The sequence below is a fragment of the Pleurodeles waltl genome, chromosome 4_2, assembly GCF_031143425.1.
Source record: "Pleurodeles waltl isolate 20211129_DDA chromosome 4_2, aPleWal1.hap1.20221129, whole genome shotgun sequence".
NCBI lineage: Eukaryota > Metazoa > Chordata > Amphibia > Caudata > Salamandridae > Pleurodeles > Pleurodeles waltl.
In genome coordinates, this window is record NC_090443.1 from 136,051,988 (window position 1) to 136,076,483 (window position 24,496).

A 24,496-nucleotide genomic window follows, 5' to 3' on the forward strand; every position below is an offset into this window, starting at 1 on the left:
ACTCCTCTCCGTAGGAAAATGGAAATGTGGGAGAGGATAGTCGACAGAGTGAATGCTGTAGGCATCACTCTACACACAAACCGGGAAGAGGTGGAACGACCTCAGAGGCAAGGTCCATTCCATGGTCTCCAGGTATCAGTTGGAGGCCAAAAAGAATGGTGGCAGCCCTCCCAGTGCCCCATTAATTGTAATTGTAATTGTAATCGTATTTATATAGCGCTTACTACCCCTGACGAGGCGTCGAAGCGCTTTTCGATGAGTAGCATGCTACTCCGGTACCCAACAAGAATTAGTGATGGATTAGTATAATTTAATAAGGAGTACAGTTTTAGTATTATTATGAGTTAATTTGAGTTGCAGATATGAGAGTTTGTTAGTTAGATTGACTGGAGTAATGGAGGGGTGGAGGAGGAAAGAAATCCAGAAGTGTTAATTGGGAGTTTATCCTTCATTTACTCAATCCAAAGGCTTGAGATGAATAATAGGGGAGCGGAGGGGAAAGAGGATGTGGGTTAGGGAGAGCATAGAAGTAGGGTGAGAAGAATGCAGGAGAATTTAGTAGGGTTGTGTGGGAGGTCACAGAGGTAGAGTGAGGTTTGGTGAGTTAGATGTGGAGGTGGAGGGGAAGAGCTTAGGCAGAGATATTTAGGAGATTAAAGTGGTCGAAGGGATTTGGGATGAGTCCGAGTGAGAATGGAGGATAGTTTGATAGAGACATGAGATAAGAGTGATGGGTAGATAAGTGTGATAAAAAGAGAGCAGAAATTCATAGATATCAGGAGCCATGCAATGATCCACAAACATGCCAGGCACAGAAACAACATATACACATGCATACACATATATATATATATTTATACACACACACACATGAATAAAACACACATATGCACATACAATACATAATTAGAATCATGGGTAAAAAATACTTAGTCAGACAGGTTTAAAAGAGTGTGTGTGTATTTTATTGTTATTGGTTTAGTTTCTGTAAAATGAGCATCGTGGCCTACCCAACCGGAGTATTTTCTACGAGTATGTCAGTAAGCGTTACCTAGCATGTTTTATACGCCCCGTTTATATTGTACAGTAAGAGTACGTGATGGGCCACGGGGTAAAAAAACGTCCCCAGCAAACCTTGTGTGCCATTGGCAATGTGATTGTTACTAGTGCGTCTTTGTGGATATGTCCTCGTGCTTCTGAGCATCAACAACGCACCACCGGAATCGGTGGTAAACGCAGTGGGGTCGTTTGGAAAGCTGTCCATCATCGTGGTAAAAGGCGGGGAATTCCTTTACCTACTTCGAGGGTGGGCGGGGCGTGGCTCAGCGGGCGGAGCTTACAAGTGCTTTATAAAGGGAGAAACCTTCTACTCTGTGTCTCCAGCAGAGGAAGATAGAACCTGCGCGTCACAGTCAGATACAGCTTACGCTCTAGTACATCATCAGTTCACCTCCAGGATGAATTCTAGATCTTTTTCTGCTATGGGATCTCTGAGCGCACAGCCTTGCTTTATCTTTGCCAAGCCCAAGAGTTAGGGTGGCTTGTCCTTTCCAGAAGCTGAGCTTCAACTGCGGCACCTGCTACGATTATATTTGTAAGTGCTTCTTTTGAGGTTTAGTTTCTGTAAAATTGAGCATCGTGGCCTACCCAACCGGAGTATTTTCTACGAGTATGTCAGTAAGCGTAACCTAGCATGTTTTATGCGCCCCGTTTATATTGTACACTAAGGGTACGTGATGGGCCACGGGGTAAAACATCTCCAGCAACCTTGTGTTCCTTTGGCAATATGATTGTTACTAGTGCGTCTTTGTGGAGATGTCCTCGTGCTTCTGAGCATCAACAACGCACCACCGGAATCGGCGGTAAACGCATTGGGGTCGTTTTGGAAAGCTGTCCATCATCCTGGTAAAAAGGGGGGAGTTCCTTTACCTACTTCGAGGGTGGACGGGGCGTGGCTCAGCGGGCGGAGCTTACAGGTGCTTTATAAAGGGAGAACCTACTACAAAAGCGATTTTGTGTTTATATTGTACGCGATGGGCCACGGGGTAAACGTCTCCAGCAACCTTGTGTGCCTTTGGGAATGTTATTGTTACTAGTGCGTCTTTGTGGAGATGTCCTCGTGCTTCTGCGCATCAACAACGCACCACTTGAATCGGCGGTAAAACGCAGTGGGGTCATTTTGGAAAGCTGTCCATCATCCTGGTAAAAAGGTAAAAGGCGGGAATTCCTTTACCTACTTCGAGGGTGGACGGGGCGTGGCTCAGCGGGCGGAGCTTACAGGTGCTTTATAAAGGGAGAACCTTCAACTCTGTTTCTCCAGGAGAGGAAGATAGAAACCGCGCGTCACAGTCAGATACAGATTACGCTCCAGTACATCATCAGTTCACCTCCAGGAAGGATTCTAGATTGTTTTCGGCTTTGGAATCTCTGAGCGCACAGCCTTGCTTTATCTTTGCCAAGCCCAGGAGTTAGGGTGGCTTGTCCTTTCCAGAAGCTGAGCTTCAACTGGGGCACCTGCTACGTTTATATTTGTAAGTGCTTCCTGTTAAGGTTTAGTGTCTGTAAAATGAGCATCGTGGCCTACCCAACCGGATTATTTTCTACGAGTAATTCAGTAAGCGTTACCTAGCATGTTTTATATGCCCCGTTTATGTTGTACACTGAGGCTACGTGATGGACCAAGGGGGAAAGTCTCTAGCAACCTTGTGTGCCTTTGGCAATGTGATTGTTACTAGTGCGTCTTTGTGGATATGTCCTCGTGCTCCTGCGCATCAACAACGCACCACCGGAATCGTCGGTAAAAACGCAATGGGGTCGTTTTGGAAAGCTGTCCATCATCCTGGTAAAAGGCGGGAATTCTTTTACCTACTACGAGTGTAGACGGGGCGTGGCTCAGCGGGCGGAGCTTACAGGTGCTTTATAAAGGGAGAACCTTCAACTCTGTGTCTCCAGGAGAGGAAGATAGGACCCGCGCGTCACAGTCAGATACAGATTACGCTCCAGTACATCATTAGTTCACCTCCAGGAAGGATTCTAGATTGTTTTCTGCTTTGGAATCTCTGAGCGCACAGCCTTGCTTTATCTTTGCCAAGCCCAAGACTTAGGTTGGCATGTCCTTTCCAGAAGCTGAGCTTCAACTGGGGCACCTGCTACGTTTATATTTGTAAGTGCTTCCTTTGAGGTTTAGTGTCTGTAAAATGAGCATCGTGGCCTACCCAACCGGATTATTTTCTACGAGTAATTCAGTAAGCGTTACCTGGCATGTTTTATATGCCCCGTTTAAGACTCTTTACTCGATAGGAGAAGGTCTTGGCCATCCTGCAGCCTGAGGGCTTCACAGGAACACCTGGGGGGAGTGGAGTCCGGTACGTTACAACACAAAAACGGCCACAAAAATGCAATGTCATGCATGCTCACAGCTCAACTTTTGCCCCTGTCTTGTTCATGCAGCTCACCAACATTCAATACCCAGAGTATCTGAAATTTAACACAGTCATTCTATATAATTGGATCCAACATCATAACTACCAAGGTCCATCACAAGTTATATGTCCAAATAGTGCCTGGAAATCTCACAATAAAAAGAAAATAAAAAAATCCAGGATTCATGGTATGTCCCAAAATTGAAACTTATGCTCAAACCTAAATGCAGCCTGCATACAGATATGCAATACCCAACACTTGTCAAGTGCTGGAGAGTAGAGAGAGTAACTTGACTGCAATTCCCAGGAGGCCCTGTTTATCTTACTCCAAACACCAGCCCAGTGGTCATTTGTCCAAATACCCGTGTGTCTTAACTCTCAATTGAAGTGTACTTACCTGGGAGGATACCGTTTGTTAAGTGTGTGTAGTAAAGGGAGTGACCGGACTGCAACTCACAGGAGGTCCTGTTTGAGTAACTCCAAACACCATTCCAGTGGTCACTTGTCCAAATACCCTTGTTTGTGAACTCTAAACTGAAGTGTACCCACCTGGGAGGATACCATTTGTACACTGTGTGTAGTAGAGAATGATCTGACTGCAAAGCACAATAAGCCCTGTTCCAGTAACTCCAAACATTAGCCCAGTGGTTATTTGTCCAAATACCCTTGTTTGTGGACTCGCCTGGGAGGATACTATGTGTATAGTGTGTGTAGTAGAGAGAGTGACCTGACTGCAACTCCCAGGAGGCAGGCCTGTTTCAGTTACTCTAAACACCAGCCCAGTGGTCACTTGCGCAATTACCTGTGTTTGTGAACTCTCAATTGTTTACTCACATGGGAGTGATCAAGATACAAATCATGCTCAATTCAGAGACATGTCTGTCTATCTAGCTCCTCCTTGACTTGCTAACCCAAGATAAAAGAATTGAGGACAGGAATGACACCTTACCCAGTGTGTATTACAAGTATTCCGAAGGCCTCAACGTGCATCATCAGTTTGGTACTGGCAGCAGACACATTGACACAGCACTGTACACATGATGTAACCAGTCACATACACAACAAATTCCTGGATTTGCCTGCATCCCACTCAACTAGGCCTCCAAATGGTCAAAAACATATCTTGCCTTTCCATTGCGTTAGCTGCAGTGGTGGTAAGATCTCATTTTCAGGCCATCTTCCAAAGTGCAACTGATATGCACATATCATCAGCTGCTTGAGTCAAATTAGTTTGCCATGCTTCACATGCGTCATGTCAAATCACCCAATACCATGGTTACTGGGCACAGTTGGATTACCTACAACTTAACTTTGTCCAAGGTCTCTGCTTACTGCAACACAAAACCTGAGGAGGTAGATGTCACAATTCAACCAGTAACAATGTACATTTTTCATCAGCAGGTTGACCTGTCGCTGGGCACACAAAGGCCAAAGAACAGACTACCACTACCTTCCTGGATGAAGCCTGTAGTGACGACAACACTCCTGAACATGTGGACGTAGAGGATGGTTCTGGCCCATCTGGGCAACGTGGTCAGACGGCAACAGTGAGTCTCACTGAGCCCACAATGTCACTTCCCAGTCCTGTTCCTTCAACATCACAGGAAACCATTCACCCCCCACACCCCCAACCTGTGTTTCTAGCACAGTTTCCACCATCTTGTGCCCCCCAGTCCTGGATCCTGAGTTGCAGCTCAACACTTTGGACATGGAGGATCCAGGACCAGATTAGAGACAGCACCCTGAGTAGGACTCTTCAAAATCAACTCTCCCCTTCCTTTGACTCAAACAGCAGGCCCATCAACAGCAGCAATAGCCATAGGAAGGGAGGCCCTGCTAGAGGAACAACCAGCCACAGACACCCCTGCCTCCATAGAAAGCCCCCTTCCAACCAACCACCCCACCCCCCCCTTACCCAGTGTACATCTGTTTGTGGCATTAGTCGCTGCAGATTCACATGCTGTGCACATCCCGCCATCTGGTGTTAGGCTCGGAGTGTTACAAGTTGTTTTTCTTCGAAGAAGTCTTTTCGAGTCACGAGACCGAGGGACTCCTCCCATTTCGACTCCATTGCGCATGGGCGTCGACTCCATCTTAGATTGTTTTCCCCGCAGAGGGTGAGGTAGGAGTTGTGTATGCTAGTAATAGTGCCCATGCAATGGAGTGAATGCGTATGTACATAATGAAGTTTCAAGTAATATATTTACAAATGTACAAATGTTTAAGATCTACTTCTAAACGGCTACAGGCTCCCGGGGAGGCGGGTGGGCGCATGTGAATCTGCAGCGACTAATGCCACGAACAGATGTACACTGGGTAAATGACATTTTCCGTTCAATGGCATGTGTAGCTGCAGATACACATGCTGTGCATAGACTAGTAAGCAGTTATCTCCCCAAAAGCGGTGGTTCAGCCTGTAGGAGTTGAAGTAGTTTGAAATAATGTTCTTAGTACAGCTTGACCTACTGTTGCTTGTTGTGCAGTTAACACATCTACACAGTAGTGCTTGGTAAATGTATGAGGCGTAGACCATGTTGCTGCCTTACATATTTCGTTCATTGGAATATTGTAGGAGGCTGGACTGGCTTTTAGTGAGTACCAAGGGGTACTTGCACCTTGCACCAGTCCCAGTTATCCCTTATTAGTGTATAGGGTGTCTAGCAGCTTAGGCTGATAGATAATGGTAGCTTAGCAGAGCAGCTTAGGCTGAACTAGGAGACGTGTGAAGCTACTACAGTACCACAAGTGTCACTTGCAAATATCATAAGAAAACACAATACACAGTTATACTAAAAATAAAGGTCCTTTATTTTTATGACAATATGCCAAAGTATCTTAGAGTGTACCCTCAGTGAGAGGATAGGAAAGATACACAAGATATATATACACAATAGCAAAAATATGCAGTATAGTCTTAGAAAACAGTGCAAACAATGTATAATTACAATAGGATGCAATGGGGAAACATAGGGATAGGGGCAACACAAACCATATACTACAAAAGTGGAATGCGAACCACGAATGGACCCCAAACCTATGTGACCTTGTAGAGGGTCGCTGGGACTATTAGAAAATAGTGAGAGTTAGAAAAATAACCCTCCCCAAGACCCTGAAAAGTGAGTGCAAAGTGCACTAAAGTTCCCCTAAGGATAAAGAAGTCGTGTTAGAGGAATAATGCAGGAAAGACACAAACCAACAATGCAACAACGCTGGATTTCCAATCTGGGGTACCTGTGGAACAAGGGGACCAAGTCCAAAAGTCACAAGCAAGTCGGAGATGGGCAGATGCCCAGGAAATGCCAGCTGCGGGTGCAAAGAAGCTTCTACTGGACAGAAGAAGCTGCGGTTTCTGCAGGAACGCAAAGGGCTAGAGACTTCCCCTTTGGAGGACGGATCCCTCTCGCCTTGTAGAGTCGTGCAGAAGTGTTTTCCCGCCGAAAGAACGCCAACAAGCCTTGCTAGCTGCAAATCGTGCGGTTAGCGTTTTTGGACGCTGCTGTGGCCCAGGAGGGACCTGGAGGTCGCAAATTGGACCAGGAGGTAGAGGGGACGTCGAGCAAGACAAGGAGCCCTCTTAGCAGCAGGTAGCACCCGGAGAAGTGCCAGAAACAGGCACTACGAGGATGCGTGAAACGGTGCTCACCCGAAGTCGCACAAAGAAGTCCCACGTCGCCGGAGAACAACTTAGGAGGTCGTGCAATGCAGGTTAGAGTGCCGTAGACCCAGGCTGGACTGTGCACAAAGGTTTTCCGCCGGAAGTGCACGGAGGCCGGAGTGGCTGCAAAAGTCGCGGTTCCCAGCAATGCAGTCTAGCGAGGTGAGGCAAGGACTTACCTCCACCAAACTTGGACTGAAGAGTCACTGGACTGTGGGGGCCACTTGGACAGAGTTGCTGGATTCGAGGGACCTCGCTCGTCGTGCTGAGAGGAGACCCAAGGGACCGGTAATGCAGCTTTTTGGTGCCTGCGGTTGCAGGGGGAAGATTCCGTCGACCCACGGGAGATTTCTTCGGAGCTTCTAGTGCAGAGAGGAGGCAGACTACCCCCACAGCATGCACCACCAGGAAAACAGTCGAGAAGGCGGCAGGATCAGCGTTACAGAGTTGCAGTAGTCGTCTTTGCTACTTTGTTGCAGTGTTGCAGGCTTCCAGCGCGGTCAGCAGTCGATTCCTTGGCAGAAGGTGAAGAGAGAGATGCAGAGGAACTCGGATGAGCTCTTGCATTCGTTATCTAAAGTTTCCCCAGAGACAGAGACCCTAAATAGCCAGAAAAGAGGGTTTGGCTACCTAGGAAAGAGGATAGGCTAGCAACACCTGAAGGAGCCTATCAGAAGGAGTCTCTGACGTCACCTGGTGGCACTGGCCACTCAGAGCAGTCCAGTGTGCCAGCAGCACCTCTGTTTCCAAGATGGCAGAGGTCTGGAGCACACTGGAGGAGCTCTGGACACCTCCAAGGGGAGGTGCAGGTCAGGGGAGTGGTCACTCCCCTTTCCTTTGTCCAGTTTCGCGCCAGAGCAGGGCTAAGGGGTCCCCTGAACCGGTGTAGACTGGCCTATGCAGAATTGGGCACATCTGTGCCCAAGAAAGCATTTCCAGAGGCTGGGGGAGGCTACTCCTCCCCTGCCTTCACACCATTTTCCAGAGGGAGAGGGTGTCACACCCTCTCTCAGAGGAAGTTCTTTGTTCTGCCATCCTGGGCCAGGCCTGGCTGGACCCCAGGAGGGCAGATGCCTGTCTGAGGGGTTGGCAGCAGCAGCAGCTGCAGTGAAACCCCAGGAAGGGCAGTTTGGCAGTACCAGGGTCTGTGCTACAGACCACTGGGATCATGGGATTGTGCCAACTATGCCAGGATGGCATAGAGGGGGCAATTCCATGATCATAGACATGTTACATGGCCATATTCGGAGTTACCATTGTGAAGCTACATATAGGTAGTGACCTATATGTAGTGCACGCGTGTAATGGTGTCCCCGCACTCACAAAGTCCGGGGAATTGGCCCTGAACAATGTGGGGCACCTTGGCTAGTGCCAGGGTGCCCTCACACTAAGTAACTTTGCACCTAACCTTTACCAGGTAAAGGTTAGACATATAGGTGACTTATAAGTTACTTAAGTGCAGTGTAAAATGGCTGTGAAATAACGTGGACGTTATTTCACTCAGGCTGCAGTGGCAGGCCTGTGTAAGAATTGTCAGAGCTCCCTATGGGTGGCAAAAGAAATGCTGCAGCCCATAGGGATCTCCTGGAACCCCAATACCCTGGGTACCTCAGTACCATATACTAGGGAATTATAAGGGTGTTCCAGTAAGCCATTGTAAATTGGTAAAAATGGTCACTAGCCTGTTAGTGACAATTTGGAAAGAAATGAGAGAGCATAACCACTGAGGTTCTGATTAGCAGAGCCTCAGTGAGACAGTTAGTCACTACACAGGTAACACATTCAGGCACACTTATGAGCACTGGGGCCCTGGTGAACAGGGTCCCAGTGACACATACAACTAAAACAACATATATACAGTGAAAAATGGGGGTAACATGCCAGGCAAGATGGTACTTTCCTACAAATATTTCCTAGAAAGGCCATGGTAGCACCCTTCTTTCTGGTTGAGTGTGCCTTTGGTGTAATAGGCAGTTCTCTTTTAGCTTTAAGATAGCAGGTTTGAATGCACTTAACTATCCATCTAGCAATGCCTTGTTTTGAAATTGGATTTCCTGTATGAGGTTTTTGAAAGGCGATAAATAGTTGTTTTGTCTTTCGAATTAGTTTTGTTCTGTCAATGTAGTACATTAGTGTTCTTTTGATGTCTAATGTATGTAGTGCTCTTTCTGCTACAGAATCTGGCTGTGGGAAGAACACTGGTAATTCTACCGTTTGATTCAAGTGGAACGGTGAGATTACTTTTGGTAAAAATTTAGGATTGGTCCGTAGAACAACTTTATTTTTGTGTATTTGAATAAATGGTTCTTGAATGGTAAATGCTTGAATTTCACTCACTCTTCTTAGAGATGTAATGGCAATTAAAAATGCAACTTTCCACGTTAAGTATTGCATTTCACAAGAGTGCATGGGCTCAAAAGGTGGACCCATGAGTCGTGTTAAGACAATGTTGAGGTTCCATGAAGGAACTGGTGGTGTTCTTGGTGGTATAATTCTCTTTAGGCCTTCCATAAACGCTTTTATGACTGGTATCCTAAACAATGAAGTTGAGTGCGTAATTTGCAGGTAAGCTGAAATTGCCGTAAGATGTATTTTAATGGAAGAGAAAGCTAGTTTAAATTTTTGCAAATGTAGTAAGTATCCTACTATCTCTTTTGCAGATGCGTGTAAAGGTTGAATTTGATTATTATGGCAGTAATAAACAAATCTTTTCCACTTATTTGCATAGCAGTGTCTAGTGGTAGGTTTTCTAGTTTCTTTTATGACCTCCATACATTCCTGTGTGAGGTCTAAGTGCCCGAATTCTAGGATTTCAGGAGCCAAATTGCTAGATTTAGCGATGCTGGATTTGGATGTCTGATCTGTTGTTTGTGTTGTGTTAACAGATCTGGTCTGTTTGGCAGTTTGACATGAGGTACTACTGAAAGGTCTAGTAGTGTTGTGCACCAAGGTTGCCTTGCCCATGTTGGTGCTATTAGTATGAGTTTGAGTTTGAGTTTGTTTTGACTCAACTTGTTTACTAGATATGGAAGAAGTGGGGGAGGGGGAAAAGCGTACGCAAATATCCCTGACCAGTTCATCCATAGTGCATTGCCCTGAGACTGATGTTGTGGGTACCTGGATGCGAAGTTTTGGCATTTTGAGTTTTCTTTTGTTGCAAAAAGATCTATTTGTGGCGTTCCCCACATTCTGAAGTAAGTGTTCAGTATTTGGGGGTGAATTTCCCATTTGTGGATCTGTTAATGATCCCGAGAGAGATTGTCTGCTAACTGATTCTGAATCCCTGGAATAAATTGTGCTATTAGGTGAATGTGGTTGTGAATCGCACAATGCCATATTTTTTGTGTTAGGAGACACAACTGTGTCGAGTGTGTTCCTCCCTGTTTGTTTAGGTAATACATTGTTGTCATGTCTGTTTTGACAAGAGTGTATTTTTTGTGTTATTATGGGTTGAAATGCTTTCAGCGCTAGAAACACAGCTAACAGTTCTAAGTGGTTTATATGAAACTGTCTTTGCTGAATGTCCCATTGTCCTTGGATGCTGTGCTGATTGAGGTGTGCTCCCCACCCGGTCATGGATGCATCTGTCGTTATTACGTATTGTGGCACTGGGTCTTGAAAAGGCCGCCCTTGGTTTAAATTTATACTGTTCCACCATTGAAGCGAGATGTATGTTTGGCGGTCTATCAACACCAGATCTAGAAGTTGACCCTGTGCCTGTGACCACTGTGATGCTAGGCACTGTTGTAAGGGCCGCATGTGCAACCTTGCGTTTGGGACAATGGCTATGCATGAGGACATCATGCCTAGGAGTTTCATTACTAATTTGACCTGTATCTTTTGGTTTGGATACATGGCTTGTATTACATTGTGGAATGTTTGGACTCTTTGTGGACTTGGAGTGGCAATTCCTTTTACTGTGTTGATTGTTGCTCCTAGGTATTGCTGTGTTTGACACGGCAGAAGGTGTGACTTTGAGTAATTGATTGAGAAACCTAGTTTGTGTAGGGTTTCTATGACATAATTTGTGTGTTGTGAACACTGTATTTGCGTGTTGGTTTTGATTAACCAATCGTCTAGGTATGGGAACACATGTATTTGCTGCCTTCTGATATGTGCAGCTACTACTGCTAGACATTTTGTAAAAACTCTTGGCGCAGTCGTTATTCCGAATGGCAACACTTTGAATTGGTAATGTATCCCTTGGAATACAAACCTTAGGTACTTTCTGTGTGACGGATGTATTGGTATATGGAAATATGCATCATTTAGATCCAGTGTTGTCATGTAGTCTTGTTGTTTGAGCAGTGGGATTACTTCTTGTAATGGAACCATGTGAAAGTGGTCTGATTTGATGTATGTTTTTAATATTCTGAGATCTAGTATAGGTCTTAGAGTTTTGTCTTTTTTGGGTATCAAAGTACAGTGAGTAAACTCCTGTGTTTAGTTCTTGTTTTGGTACTAATTCTATTGCCTCTTTTTGGAGCAATGCTTGAACTTCTAATCCTAGAAGATTTATATGTTGTTTTGACATACTGTGTGTTTTCGGTGGGACTGTTGGAGGGAATTCGAGAAATTCTATGCAATAACCATGCTGGATAATTGCTAGTACCCAAGTATCTGTTGTTATCTCCTCCCCATGTTTGTAAAATTGGCTTAGTCTTCCCCCCCACAGGTGTTATGTGATGGGGATGTGTGACTTGTAAGTCACTGCTTATTTTGAGGACTTTTGGGGCTTTGGAATTTTCCTCTACTTTTTGGGAATTGTCCCCCTCTATATTGCCCCCGAAAACTTCCCCGCTGATATTGGCTTTGGTAAGTGGGCCTTGTTTGTGATGTTGTGGTTTCTGTAGGTTGTCCTCGAAACCCTCCCCTAAAAGGTGTTTTGCGAAATGTGCCTCTGCTCTGCAGGGAGTAGAGTGCGCCCATGGCTTTTGCTGTATCAGTGTCTTTCTTGAGTTTATCAATAGCAGTGTCGACTTCCGGCCCAAACAACTGCTGTTCATTAAATGGCATATTTAGCACGGCTTGTTGAATTTCCGGCTTGAAACCTGACGTGCGCAACCATGCGTGCCTTCTTATTGTTATTGCAGTATTTACTGTCCTTGCAGCTGTATCTGCTGCATCCATTGAAGACCGTATCTGATTATTAGAGATACTTTGTCCTTCTTCCACCACTTGTTGTGCTCTTTTTTGGAACTCCTTGGGTAAGTGTTCTATCAAATGTTGCATCTCATCCCAGTGAGCTCTATCATATCTTGCCAAAAGTGCTTGTGAATTGGCAATGCGCCATTGGTTTGCTGCTTGTGCTGCAACCCTTTTGCCCGCAGCATCAAATTTGCGACTCTCTTTGTCTGGAGGTGGTGCGTCCCCCGAGGTATGAGAGTTTGCTCTCTTACGAGCTGCCCCGACAACTACTGAGTGTGGTGTTAACTGGGTTGTAATATAAACAGGATCTGTTGGCGGTGGCTTGTACTTTTTCTCCACCCTTGGAGTTATGGCTCGGCCTTTAACAGGATCCTGAAAGATTTGTTTTGAATGTTTTAGCATTCCTGGGAGCATAGGTAGTCTTTGGTATTGGCTATGAGTGGAGGATAGCGTGTTAAACAAAAAGTCATCCTCAATTGGTTCGGAATGCAAGGTGACGTTATGGAAAGCAGCTGCCCTTGCGATCACCTGTGTGTAAGATGTACTGTCCTCAGGAGGGGACGGCCTGGCAGGGTACGAGTCTGGGCTGTTGTCCGATACTGGAGCATCGTAAAGGTCCCATGCATCGGGATCATCTTGACTCATGGCAGTATGAGTCGGGGAGTGCATCAGTGGAGGAGTTGCTACTGGTGATGTGTGCACTGATGGTGGTGGAGTTGTTTTCTTTGCCACCTTTGCCTGTGGCTCCTTGTCCTTTTTTTGAAAGGCAAGTTTTCTTTTTATTTTAATTGGGGGAAGAGTGGTTAACTTCCCTGTGTCTTGATGAATGTGGAGCCTCCTTTGAGTATAGTCTGGCTCTACAGCTTGAAGTTCCTCTCCAAATCTATGTTTTTGCATTTGGGAGGACAATCCTTGTTCCTCTGTATAGGAACCTGTTTTCGGCTCCGAGGCTGGATGTTTCGGAACCGAAACTTTTTCGGACGTCTTTTTAGGCTCCGAAGAAACCTTTGTAATTTTCGGCGTGGTGGTTTCTCGGTGCCGAATTTGTTCGGTGCCGCTGTCACGGTGGCGAAATTTCTCTGAGCCGATGTCTCGGGTCCGAGATTGCTGTGTGGTGGTATCTCGACCGGAGTCGGATGACTTCGACACCAGCGTGCCCTTTTTCGGTGCCTTGGCTCGGTCACCTATTTTTTGGGTTAAGCCATGGCCTGTTGGCGGTGGCGTCCCCTGGGCTTTTGTTGACTTCTCGTGAGTCTTATGTTTCAACGTCTTACTCACGGTTTTCGGCATTTCTTCGGCCTCGAGCTCTTCCGAGTCCAACTCGTGAATAGAGAAAGCTTCCTCTTCCTCCTCGAAAAGCTCTTGTCCTGTCGGCATCGACGCCATCTGCAGTCTTCTGGCTCTTCGGTCTCTTAACGTCTTTCTGGACCGAAACGCTCGACAGGCCTCAAGTATCTTCCTTGTGCTCTGGGGACAAGCACAAGTTACAGACCAGATGCTGATCCGTATACGGATACTTGTTATGGCATTTTGGACAGAAGCGGAATGGGGTCCGTTCCATCAGCCTTGAAGTCACATGTGGTCGGGCCGACCAGGCCCCGACGGGGGATCGAAAAAACCCCGAAGGGCCACCGGAGCTCTTCAAAATTCTGTGTCAATCTGTTGTAACTAACCCAATACCGAACGCAAACAATACCGACGTTTTTTCCGAGATTCTAACGAACTTTCCGACCCGAAACACGGAGTGAAAAGGAACACGTCCGAACCCGATGGCGGAAAAAAACCAATCTAAGATGGAGTCGACGCCCATGCGCAATAGAGTCGAAATGGGAGGAGTCCCTCGGTCTCGTGACTCGAAAAGACTTCTTCGAAGAAAAACACTTGTAACACTCCGAGCCCAACACCAGATGGCGGGATGTGCACAGCATGTGTATCTGCAGCTACACACGCCATCGAACATATATATATATATATATATTTTTTTTTATTCAAGTCACATTTATTTTCTGATAGTCGTAGGTTCACAATAAAATCACCCATCTCTGACTCATTGTCTGCTGATTTTAATTTCATATTTAGCCATGAAGATATGTCAGACCATGTGAACCGTACGATAATGATCCAAGGCATTCAAGATGCGATATGTTGCCTGAACAGCGTTTCCAGCTCAGGATTACAACCATCCCACACGAACACATATATACACAAGTGCCTGGTCAAACTAAACAACTTATTACAGTGTTCAGCACATAGGCTGTCAATATGTCTGAATTATTGGAAATCAGAAATGATTGACTCACACTGAATAAATGAACATATTTACAGGTACCAACCTCCAGACCACGGAAGGAAGGGATTTGTCCGAAACTGTCCTGTAGAATTAAAACACTGAAGTGGCTGATGTCACCAACTTGAGCCTTACACATATAACACCAAAGTAATCCAGCATCACATAATTCAAGATACAGACAGATGGCAGTACAACAGTTCCTGATCACAGGGCCATTATAATCAAATGCTCATACATCTGATGGGTATGATACCAATATATGTTAGTGTTCACTGTGGCCTACAATGATGAAACATTTCCCGGTATATCCAGGTCTTACAAAAAGAGTGATTAGCCATTGTGAATGGAAACTGACTTGTTTGTGACCTAGGACTACATATTTTATGACCACATGATAACACACATGATGCACCAGGCCCACCACAGGACACAAAACAAGTCCAATGGGCACTTCTGAACTTACATCCAAACACTGTGCAAGCTGTATTGGCACAGGTCTCCTACACCTAAACAATGTGACCTATATTACCTGGAACAATCCATGTCCAGTTTGTATGTCAGAACAGCATCACATACATACCAATGTCTCAACTTTGAAATACCCACATGAAGACCTCATGGTAAAGGTACCTGTACAAAGAACAAAACTTATAGGCTTGAAACCATATATATGACAAGTCACATAGAAAGCATCTGGAAAACAAAGTACATTTCAATAATTCTAACACAAACAAAGCAAAATCATTGGGTGGGGATGTGTCAAAAGCTATCTTATCAATCAGCCTTTGGCTGATTTTTGCAGAGTACCAGCTCCCTAACTGTTTCAAAAACACTTAACTCCACACATTCTCACAACAACAGTTCATTGTACAGTCACAGTCATGACAACACATGACATACTTACACTCAGGAGAAACAGCTGTGGATGAGATCTTCTCTCAATTTCAGCTCCTTTCTCTTCACCACTGTCATCTTCAGTTGGCATTTCAGGATTCTAACCTGGTGGCACTGCAGGCTCCCCGTCCTCTGGGATGTACGGGGTATTCCTCTGCAGGGTGATGTTGTGGAGCATGCAGCATGCCACAGTGATCGGACACACTTTCCTGAGTGAGTAGTGGAGGGCTCCACCAGTTCTGTCCAGACAGCGAAATCTGGCCTTCAGGAGCCCAAAAGCCTGCTCCACTGCCCCAGTGTTCTTCATTGGGCTTCATTGAAGCGACTTGCCCTGGCGTAGTTGGGTTCCTCAGCAGCGTTAATAAACAAGGATGGTTTGGATATGGTAAGCATCCTGTTAGGGAATGGGACATAAGTGCAACAATGAGTCACTCACATCATGATTGTAGTACCCAACATTGTTCACACACAATAAGGGCAGACCTGTCTTACCAAACAGCCAGGCCCTCTCTGGTTGCAGTTGTGACATCAGCTGGGGTATGGTGCTGTTCTGCATTATAAAGGAATCGTGGCTGATCAAGAAAAATGGGCACATACATTTGAGATGTACAGCTCTGCCAAACAGATAACTTGCACGTTGATGAAATTGATTTTTTTTCTGTTGCAACAGGCTTTTTAAGTGGCCTATGGTAGCACCAAGCCTTCATGTATGCCATCAATGGCCCCCACCACATGTGGGATGCAGGCAAAATCATAGAAGTCAGCCTTCACATTGGCTAAGTCCTCCCGATGGGGGAAACTGATCTAGCGGTCAATGTTTTTCAACATTGCTGATAGGAAATATTTCAACACCAGACTGAACATAGGTTGGGACATACCACCAGATAGGGCTACTATATGTTGGAAGGTCCATTTGGCCAGGAAGTTGAATACGGACATGACTTAAACAATTGGTGGTATGCAGTATTAATTACTCTTAGCTGGCATCAGAGCTGGCTCCAACTGATAGCATAAATCCAATATTGCTTGCCTAGTCATACGGTAGAACTGGATGATGTGGCTTTCCTCCATTGTCTGAAGGTGTGGCAACGGACAGTAGACAGGAGGTTGTCGCATCCTTCCTATCCCAGGGTACCTGTGGGTGAAACGACAGGATTTGGAACATTAGTCACGGTGTCCACAGCAACATGCATGATGCATTCCAACAATATCATGTGACAAAGTATTTCTGACTGGATATACATGACACCCAGTACACATCCCAGCTGGCACTACACAAGGATCAAATGTGATCCCCATGTATGTGAACACGTGTCCCACATTCAGCAGGTGAAAGGGCCACTCTGGGGTCATATATGCCCCATACAGCAGGTGAAAGGGACCCTGCCTTCTCTCCAGAAGAGCAGGATAGAGGCTTGTGAGTGAGGTCCTTCCCCTGTATGGTCAGCTCAATGGCTCATCACATGAACAGGTAAGTACCTCATAGGCACAATTGACTCTGTTCAACACCATCCTTTCCCTCCTGACAGGCTACAATGTGACCCTGTGTTCCAGTTAGACTTCTTGTGTGCCTGCTGTTAAAGTTTGTGTGGCATCAATGGGATATACATGGTGCAGGTATTGGAGACTAGTACTATAAGTTGTGTTCATTCAGATTGTGTTTTGTGATGTTTTTTCGGGCCCGAGATCCTCCTTCTGTTGGATGCACATAACTAGGCAAGGAGACTTTCTTGCCATGCAACATTTCTTTGTTTACGATGGTTGTAAATATTAAACAACATGTATGTGCATGACAACATGAGCTGTGTATGCATCTAGTCTGAGTCATTTGAGGATCTTGTAAGCAATGTGTATTGTGCCACAAATCTTCCACCCCACATCTAGCCTTGCCAAACTGTTGTCTGGAAGGCATATCATGACCACTGTGCCCTTCAGGTTGTCACACAAGCCACATTGCTGATGGCCACATGATGTACTGTCATGCATGCAAGTGATGGAAATGTGAGTGTCATGTAGGTTCTGTATGCTCAGCCTGCAGAGACCAGGGCCTGTCAAATGTATCTCCCAGTATGGGATATAGTCCAGGCTGTGGGAGAATCACTGTGGCTATGTAACTGTGCCCACTGCCTGTAAACCCGCAGATCGTGTCAGGTGGCCAATATGAGGCTCTAGTGGTAAAACTTGCCCTGAATGCCTCAGTCCATTGAATAGATTAGGAATGGGTATGGAGGTAAAAACCTAGAACTAGTCCATATGTGCATTTTTCATCATTGCCAATGTGTGTTTTTGACTCACGACAGGTCCCTTACTCCCACAGCTCTGTTGCACCTTCACAGAAGACATTTGTCCTGTACAGGCTTACTGCACAAAGGGGTGGGGGCATGCTGTGACTTAGTAGCTTGGTTACATAACAGAAATTGTGAAATTCTTATCTTTATATGTTGGATTCCATCTCTGTAGGTTAGAAACATAGGTTCAAACTAGTGTTCTGTAGTACAGGTACACACCACAGAAACACTCCCCAAAGTGGCATGAGTCTGTATTTGGTAGGCCACATGTCGACACATGCAAAGGGAAGACAGACACTTTCCGTACTCACCATGCCAGCCCTTTCCTTATCACTCAAGTGCAAGGGTGAAGTCTGTACCATGGTAGTTGCCTGTTGGGACTGTATGCAGAGAGTCAATCTTGCAGGTGGTAAATGTGTTTGTCCAGTCTGGCCTAAGGAGTTTACTGTTCAGAAGCCACATTTGTGTGTAGTGTTTCATTGTGGCTTACGTCACAGTACATGTTGCTAGAGCATGGGCTACCTGATGTAAGTATGCTTGCTTAGTCATTGTAGGCCATGAGTAGGTTTAGTGGGTTAGTCTGCAGATGACTCCAAAACTGTGTAGTCATCTCCCTGTACTTATTGGCATGTGCTCTTTACACTTGTGGTGTGTTGACAAATTGCCAATTTTGTGCTTGGTGTTTCTGACATATGTGTGACACAACATGTATGTGACAACCATTTGGGCAAAAACGTGTATTTGTAACCGTTTGATTTGTCTCTTGCATCCATAAAGGTAAACGCCCATCATAAGAAGGAGATTTGGAGAGCCATCGCCCGGAAGGTGCAGACCCTGGGGGTTCCTAGTCGGCAGAGCGCCCACTGTTGCAAGAGTGGGAGGACGTGAAACACCTGGCCCAGAAGAATGCGGAGTTCCAGCTGGGGCTGTCCTCCCAATCTGGGCAGGGCGCTCGTTGGAGCATGACCCCTCTAATGGCCCACATTCTGGCAGTGGCGTACCTGGAGCTTGATGGGCGTTTGTGGGAAGCACAGCAGCCACAAGGGCTACAGAGCATATTCGTTCCTGTCACATAGCCAAGTTGAGGTGATAGGTTCTGACATCCCTCCTGGCGACTGGGGATGGACCATGTGCGACTCACAAGATGAGTAACTGTTTGTGTAGATATGTAATTTGGTGCATACTGTTGTGCCTTGCCTACAGGCCCAGGGTTCTAGGATACAGGCCACATAAAAATTACTCTCCAGAGACAACACATGGCTGTGTACACTGATCAATCAAGTAATGTCTGTTGTTGTGGGTCTAAATTCTACGCAAAAGACCACTACTCCTCAGTGTTACAGCCCAAAGACAAAGAAGTGATGGATCAATGTCCTCAGCCATGTGTCTGGTCAAGTGAGTAAACAGGCATCTGCCCCTCCCAGAGGCCACTTGTCTTCAGGGTGTGACGAGTGCTGGTGCCTCACTACTGTCTGTCATGTGAAGATGGCTATCAAACATGTTACAGAGCATACATTGTTCTTTGGGTGCATCTACAGATCACAACTTTCCCTTGGTAAGTGGCGAATGTCCATTGACATGATTTATGTGCCATCACTGTTGCCAACATTCCTTGTGCCGATATGTTAGCGAGTGTCCCATTCTCTTTTGACAAAATGTGTACACTGCTGTTTCATGCATGGTCTACCTGGGTTCATGGGATATTTTTGTATTCCCTCAAATATATGTGCATGTCAACCTGTGTTTGGAATTGAACATATGTAATGGGGCTACTTTTTAAGTGATGGCACAAAAAGGAGTGTGTCACCATTGATTGATGGCTCCCACATACCCTCACCCGTCACTGCATGTAATTTGGCATCTACAACTGCAGTAGCAATGAGGGACATGACAGATAGGACTACAGTTTGTACCCACAATGTGCATTTCCATTGATGTAGCATCACGTGGCAAGGTGCTCTGCACATCTGAAATAAGGAAGGTGTGTTACCGGAGTGTTGGCAAGCATCATGGAGTGACTTGCAGATATGCTGGAACAACATGTGGTGGGGTACTCCCATTCATCCATTGATATCTGGGTTTGTAAGACCAAAATGGAGACAATGATGTAGATTCCCGTTAGCAAAATTTTGAGGGCGTTCTACAAGTAAAGTACTTTTGAATCCCTGGGCATCTCCAACATACAAAGAGCTAATGGCTTCTACTGATGCAATCACAGTATGTCATTATAAGGGGTACCATACATTAGTGGTGATTTCCCTGGGGCTAGCTGATTCATTGTGTTTTGGATTTTAGAGACATATCTCCCTGACAATTTGCACATTTTGTCTGTGTACATTTCCATGCCAAATGTGTAGTATATCTGAGCAACATTAGGGCTACCTCCATGACTCCATTAGGACAATTTATACATGGTGAAGTGTGCACTGTTGATAGGTTTACAGTGTGACATGAGTATTTCCATGCCACCTTCTTCAGGATACTGTACTGCTGTCAGCAACATGGGAGGATTTTGGAGTGTCATTTTTTATTGTAGTTTTATTGTGTATGTGACAGATGTATGCATAGCCTTGTGTGGGATCTGTGGGAATGAACTTGGCATTGGCCTAATACTGTATGACAGCAGGTAACAGAGGTATGCTCCATGAGGCAAAGCATTGAAGATAATGTGGTCTCCTACTTGTTCAATGGTTACTGTGACTGCACAACTTCACCCATGTAATTGTAGTTGTCTGAGATCCTGTTTTTCCTGTGGGCAACGGATGACAGCTCATTTGGCATGCATGCATATGGTATGGTATGGTGTGGTACATTGTAGGCGGGTGTCGTGCACCTCGCCTACCGAGATACAACCCTGGCGCCGGAGAAGTATTTCTTCTTTCTCCATTACGCGTCGTCATGGAGACGCGTGGAGCACGAACAGCGGCGCGCAGCCGAACTTCCGGGTTGACGGTTCCAAAGAAGAGGAGAACGCCATAAAGAGGAACGCCGGACCGGAGAGGACCCTGCAGACAAGAGAAGAAGACAAGGGAGCAGGAGAAGCCAAGAGCGTGGAGCCGCCTGAGAACGAACGAGGGAGGGAGGAGCCGGAACCCTGCCATCACGCTGGAGTGGGAGAAATCTCTCGAGAAGACGAGGAATCCAGCCACGACCCAGGAGGGTCGTGGCTAACCACGGAGCTTGTTCAGGGGCACTCGCACTAAAGGGGAGGAAGGGAGGAGAAAAGAGGGTAAAAGAACTGGGGAGGGTAGAAGGGGAACAGGGCAGCTTGGGTTGGGGAACAAGGAACTCGAAGGGCACAGGGCACGTCAAAACCCCTGCACTACGTTGACACAGCCCCAGTAATCGCCCAGGTTTTTGTTCTCTACCCCTTTGTTTTCTATTTCTGTCCCAAACCCCGTAACCACACCAACCCCTGTCGTTCTTTCACTCACACCTCTCCCTTATACTAATAAAATAACAAAGATAGTAACGTATCAGTCAACTTACCGAAACCTGTCCTGTTGTTCTGCAGAAAGTTCACGGGCCCCGGGAAGAATTCGCCAGCAGACCACCACCTAGAAGAAGAACAGAAGGAAATATTGAGGACCTACACCACCCATCCCACCCCTAAACCAGAGACTCCCTGGAGAAAAGACTAAAGGGAAAAGACTAAGGAGAAGACCAGTATCTATTTTTTTTTGTTTTGTTTTGAACATCCTTATTTTGAATTAATAAACCTTGGCTTCGGCCTTATAAACCCTTGCAACCTGAGTCTGAGCCTCTGTACTGTCGAGCCCAAGACCCACGCCCCACTACAGTGGTGTCAGAAGTGGGATCTGAAACCGGACGATACTAACCTCCCCCTGGGCCGTACAGAGGAGTTGTAAACATGGAAGAGAAACCCACCCTCGAGGATATGGTAAAACAACTGGCCACTGGGTCAACGCCATCTCCAATTAGTCTGGGAGGCACAACAAAGGGAGGCCAAAGAAGACAGAGAGGCTCTTCAAGCCGCCTTGAAAAGTCAGGCCACTATAATGGCCAATTATCAGTTAGTTCACGAGACCGCTATGCAAAAACTGACCGATACAATCGCCGCCAGTAAGGTACACTCAAATGTACCAAGCTCGGTGTTGCAGAAGTATCAAGAGGGGGAGGATCCCGACTCCTTTTTTACGAACTTTGAAAGAGTAGCCTCCTCAGCTCAATGGCCTGAAAATCAATGGGGCCAATACATTGCTCCCCTCTTAACAGGCACCCTCCAGTCCGCTTATCAAGCTGCAAATCCTGGAGGCACCACTCCCTATTCCGAAATTAAGAAGAGTATATTAGAACGAGTAGGGCATGATACTGAGTATTATCGATCAAAGTTCCGCAAGGCTAAATGGGGACCAAATGAGGATCCACGTACATTTTACTACCGGGTGAAAGATCTAGGACTGAAGTGATTGGACCCTTAGGGACCGACCGTGAAGATATCATCAAGGCCATTATTTTAGAACAATATTTAGACTCACTTCCCATGAGTACCCGGAACTGGATCAGACAACACCCGAAAATAGACACCGAACTAGCAGTCGATTTAGCGTGTGCGTATCATAGATCAGTGGATGTGAAAAGCCAAACTTCCCGACCCTTGAACAAGGTGCCTGCAACTCCTCCCCAATACACAAATAGACGGAACCCTGAGGAGCCAGGATCCTCCTCTCGGAGTAAAGAGAGAAACCCCATGCAACAACCTCAATGTTTCAGTTGTGGGGAGTGGGGACACATAGCCCGAGTATGTCCCAAGAAACATGTGGGAGTAGAACCTATGGAGATAGGGGTTACTCGAGGGAGAGTCCTGTGCACAGGGACCAGTGACACGTCTTTTAAATGCCCTCTACGAATCAATGGACACTTGGTAATGGCCTTGATTGACTCTGGATGTAGTCAGTCAGTGATACGTCGCGAGATAGTCAAGTCTGTAAAGTCTCTATGTGGAACAGTGGGTAACGATATGTTGCATCCATGGGGATCGAGCTCGGTATCCCCTTGAAGTGGTGGAGGTGGAGTCGAACGCCAATCATGACCTTCTCGCCATGGGAATCATGGATAATTTGATCGAAGAATGTGTTATTGGGACTGATTATCAGCGGTTTAATGACATTCTAGACCAAACACGGAAACCCAACCCTATTGATGACTGGTGGGGAGTAGCACCATTTCGGGATACCCCTATTGCCAGTGTCCCCGAACGGAAGAAACTAACTAAGAGAGAGAAAAGGGTTGAAAGACAAAAACATGCTATGACTCAAAGACAGATGGAAGGTGTGAAAACAGTGGCCAGTCTAACCAGCGCACCAGTCTCGTTTAGAGTAAGCCAACGCGAAGATCCCACTCTCGAGCACGCGTGGAGAAATGCCAAAAGTGACTCTACCGGAGAGGTAGGCCCCCACTTTATAGTACATAAGGGCTTGTTATATAGAGTATCTAGGACAGTCAATGGGGAGAAACAGCAACTAGTGGTTCCTGAGCCCTACCGGACTCAGGTATTGTTCCTAGCTCACAACCAGCCTGGAGGAGGTCATTGTGGCCGAGAAAAAACAGAGGAATACTTATTGAGACGTTTTTACTGGCCAGGGGTCTATGCCCAAATTCGAAGATACTGTGCACAATGCCCAAAATGTCAACTCGTAGACCCCGGAGTCTCCCGAAGAGCCCCGTTACATCCACTACCAATTATAGATACCCCCTTCAAAAGAGTAGCAATGGACTTGGTCGGACCTCTTTTACCTTCTACCAAGGGCCATACACATATCCTCGTGCTAGTTGATTACGCCACCAGATATCCGGAAGCGATTCCCCTCACCAGCACCACTACAAGGCAGTTGCGCAAGCCATGGTAGCTTTTTTTTCGCGGGTTGGTTTCCCGGAAGAAATTCTTACCGATCAGGGGACACCATTCATTTCTGGGCTTATGAGACAGATTTGTAAGACCTTAGGAATTACCCAGATAAAGACATTGGTATATCATCCACAAACTGATGGTTTAGTGGAGCGATTTAACCGTACCATCAAGACCCTTTTGCGTAAAATAGTAAACGACTCAGGAAAAGGCTGGGATCAGAAATTACCCTTAGTACTGTATGCCATTAGAACACATGAACAGGCTTCTACTGGGCATAGTCCGTTCGAGTTGGTATTCGGCAGGCAGCCCCGTAACTTACTAGATATGGCGGCGGAATTGTGGGAGGAAGAGAACGGGGAAGAGAAGCCCCTTCTAGACTATATTGATAACCTAAAGGCACACCTTCAGACGGTCTGGGAGGACGTGAGACATCACTTAGAAATAGCTCAACAAAATCAAAAAGCTTCCTATGATAAGGGCACCAAACTGCGAGTTCTTCACCCTAATGATCAAGTACTGATCATGCGACCCACCTCTGAACATAAGTTGTTGGCCAAATGGCAGGGACCATATCGGGTAATAAAAACAGTTACCCCCGTTACTTACCTGATTGAATTAAGCAATAACCCTAAACGGACTCAAATCTACCATATCAATTTGCTAAAAAAATGGGAGAACCCTGGGGAGGATGGTGACCTCGCTGCTACGGGATACATGGTAACCCCAAACAGCTCGCTAGGGTTAGAACTCTGTCCCACACTTCAGCCGGAAAAAAGAAACCACCCCTGTGTCAATGATTCCTTAGCTGATACAGAGAAACGCCAACTGTTTGAGTTAATTCAAAATCATTCCGATTTCTTCTCAGAACTGCCAGGGCACACGTCTTTAGTCCAACATCATATTAGAACCCCTGAGGGACGAACAGTA

At 46.0% G+C, this 24,496-nt stretch overlaps 1 protein-coding gene across 3 annotated transcripts in view; it reads right to left on the bottom strand.

Moving 5' to 3' along the window:
* AAAS (aladin WD repeat nucleoporin) overlaps positions 1-24,496 on the bottom strand; it is a 258,437-nt gene that overhangs the window by 155,006 nt on the left and 78,935 nt on the right. The window contains exon 3 of one of the 3 annotated variants that reach the window (XM_069230958.1): positions 21,187-21,254. The exons of 1 other annotated variant lie outside the window; for it this stretch is intronic. In XM_069230958.1, the coding sequence (XP_069087059.1) occupies positions 21,187-21,254 (68 nt within the window). Of the gene's footprint in view, positions 1-15,419; positions 15,440-21,186; positions 21,255-24,496 lie in introns of those variants that run through there. One more of the 3 variants, XM_069230960.1, reaches the window with a different exon arrangement.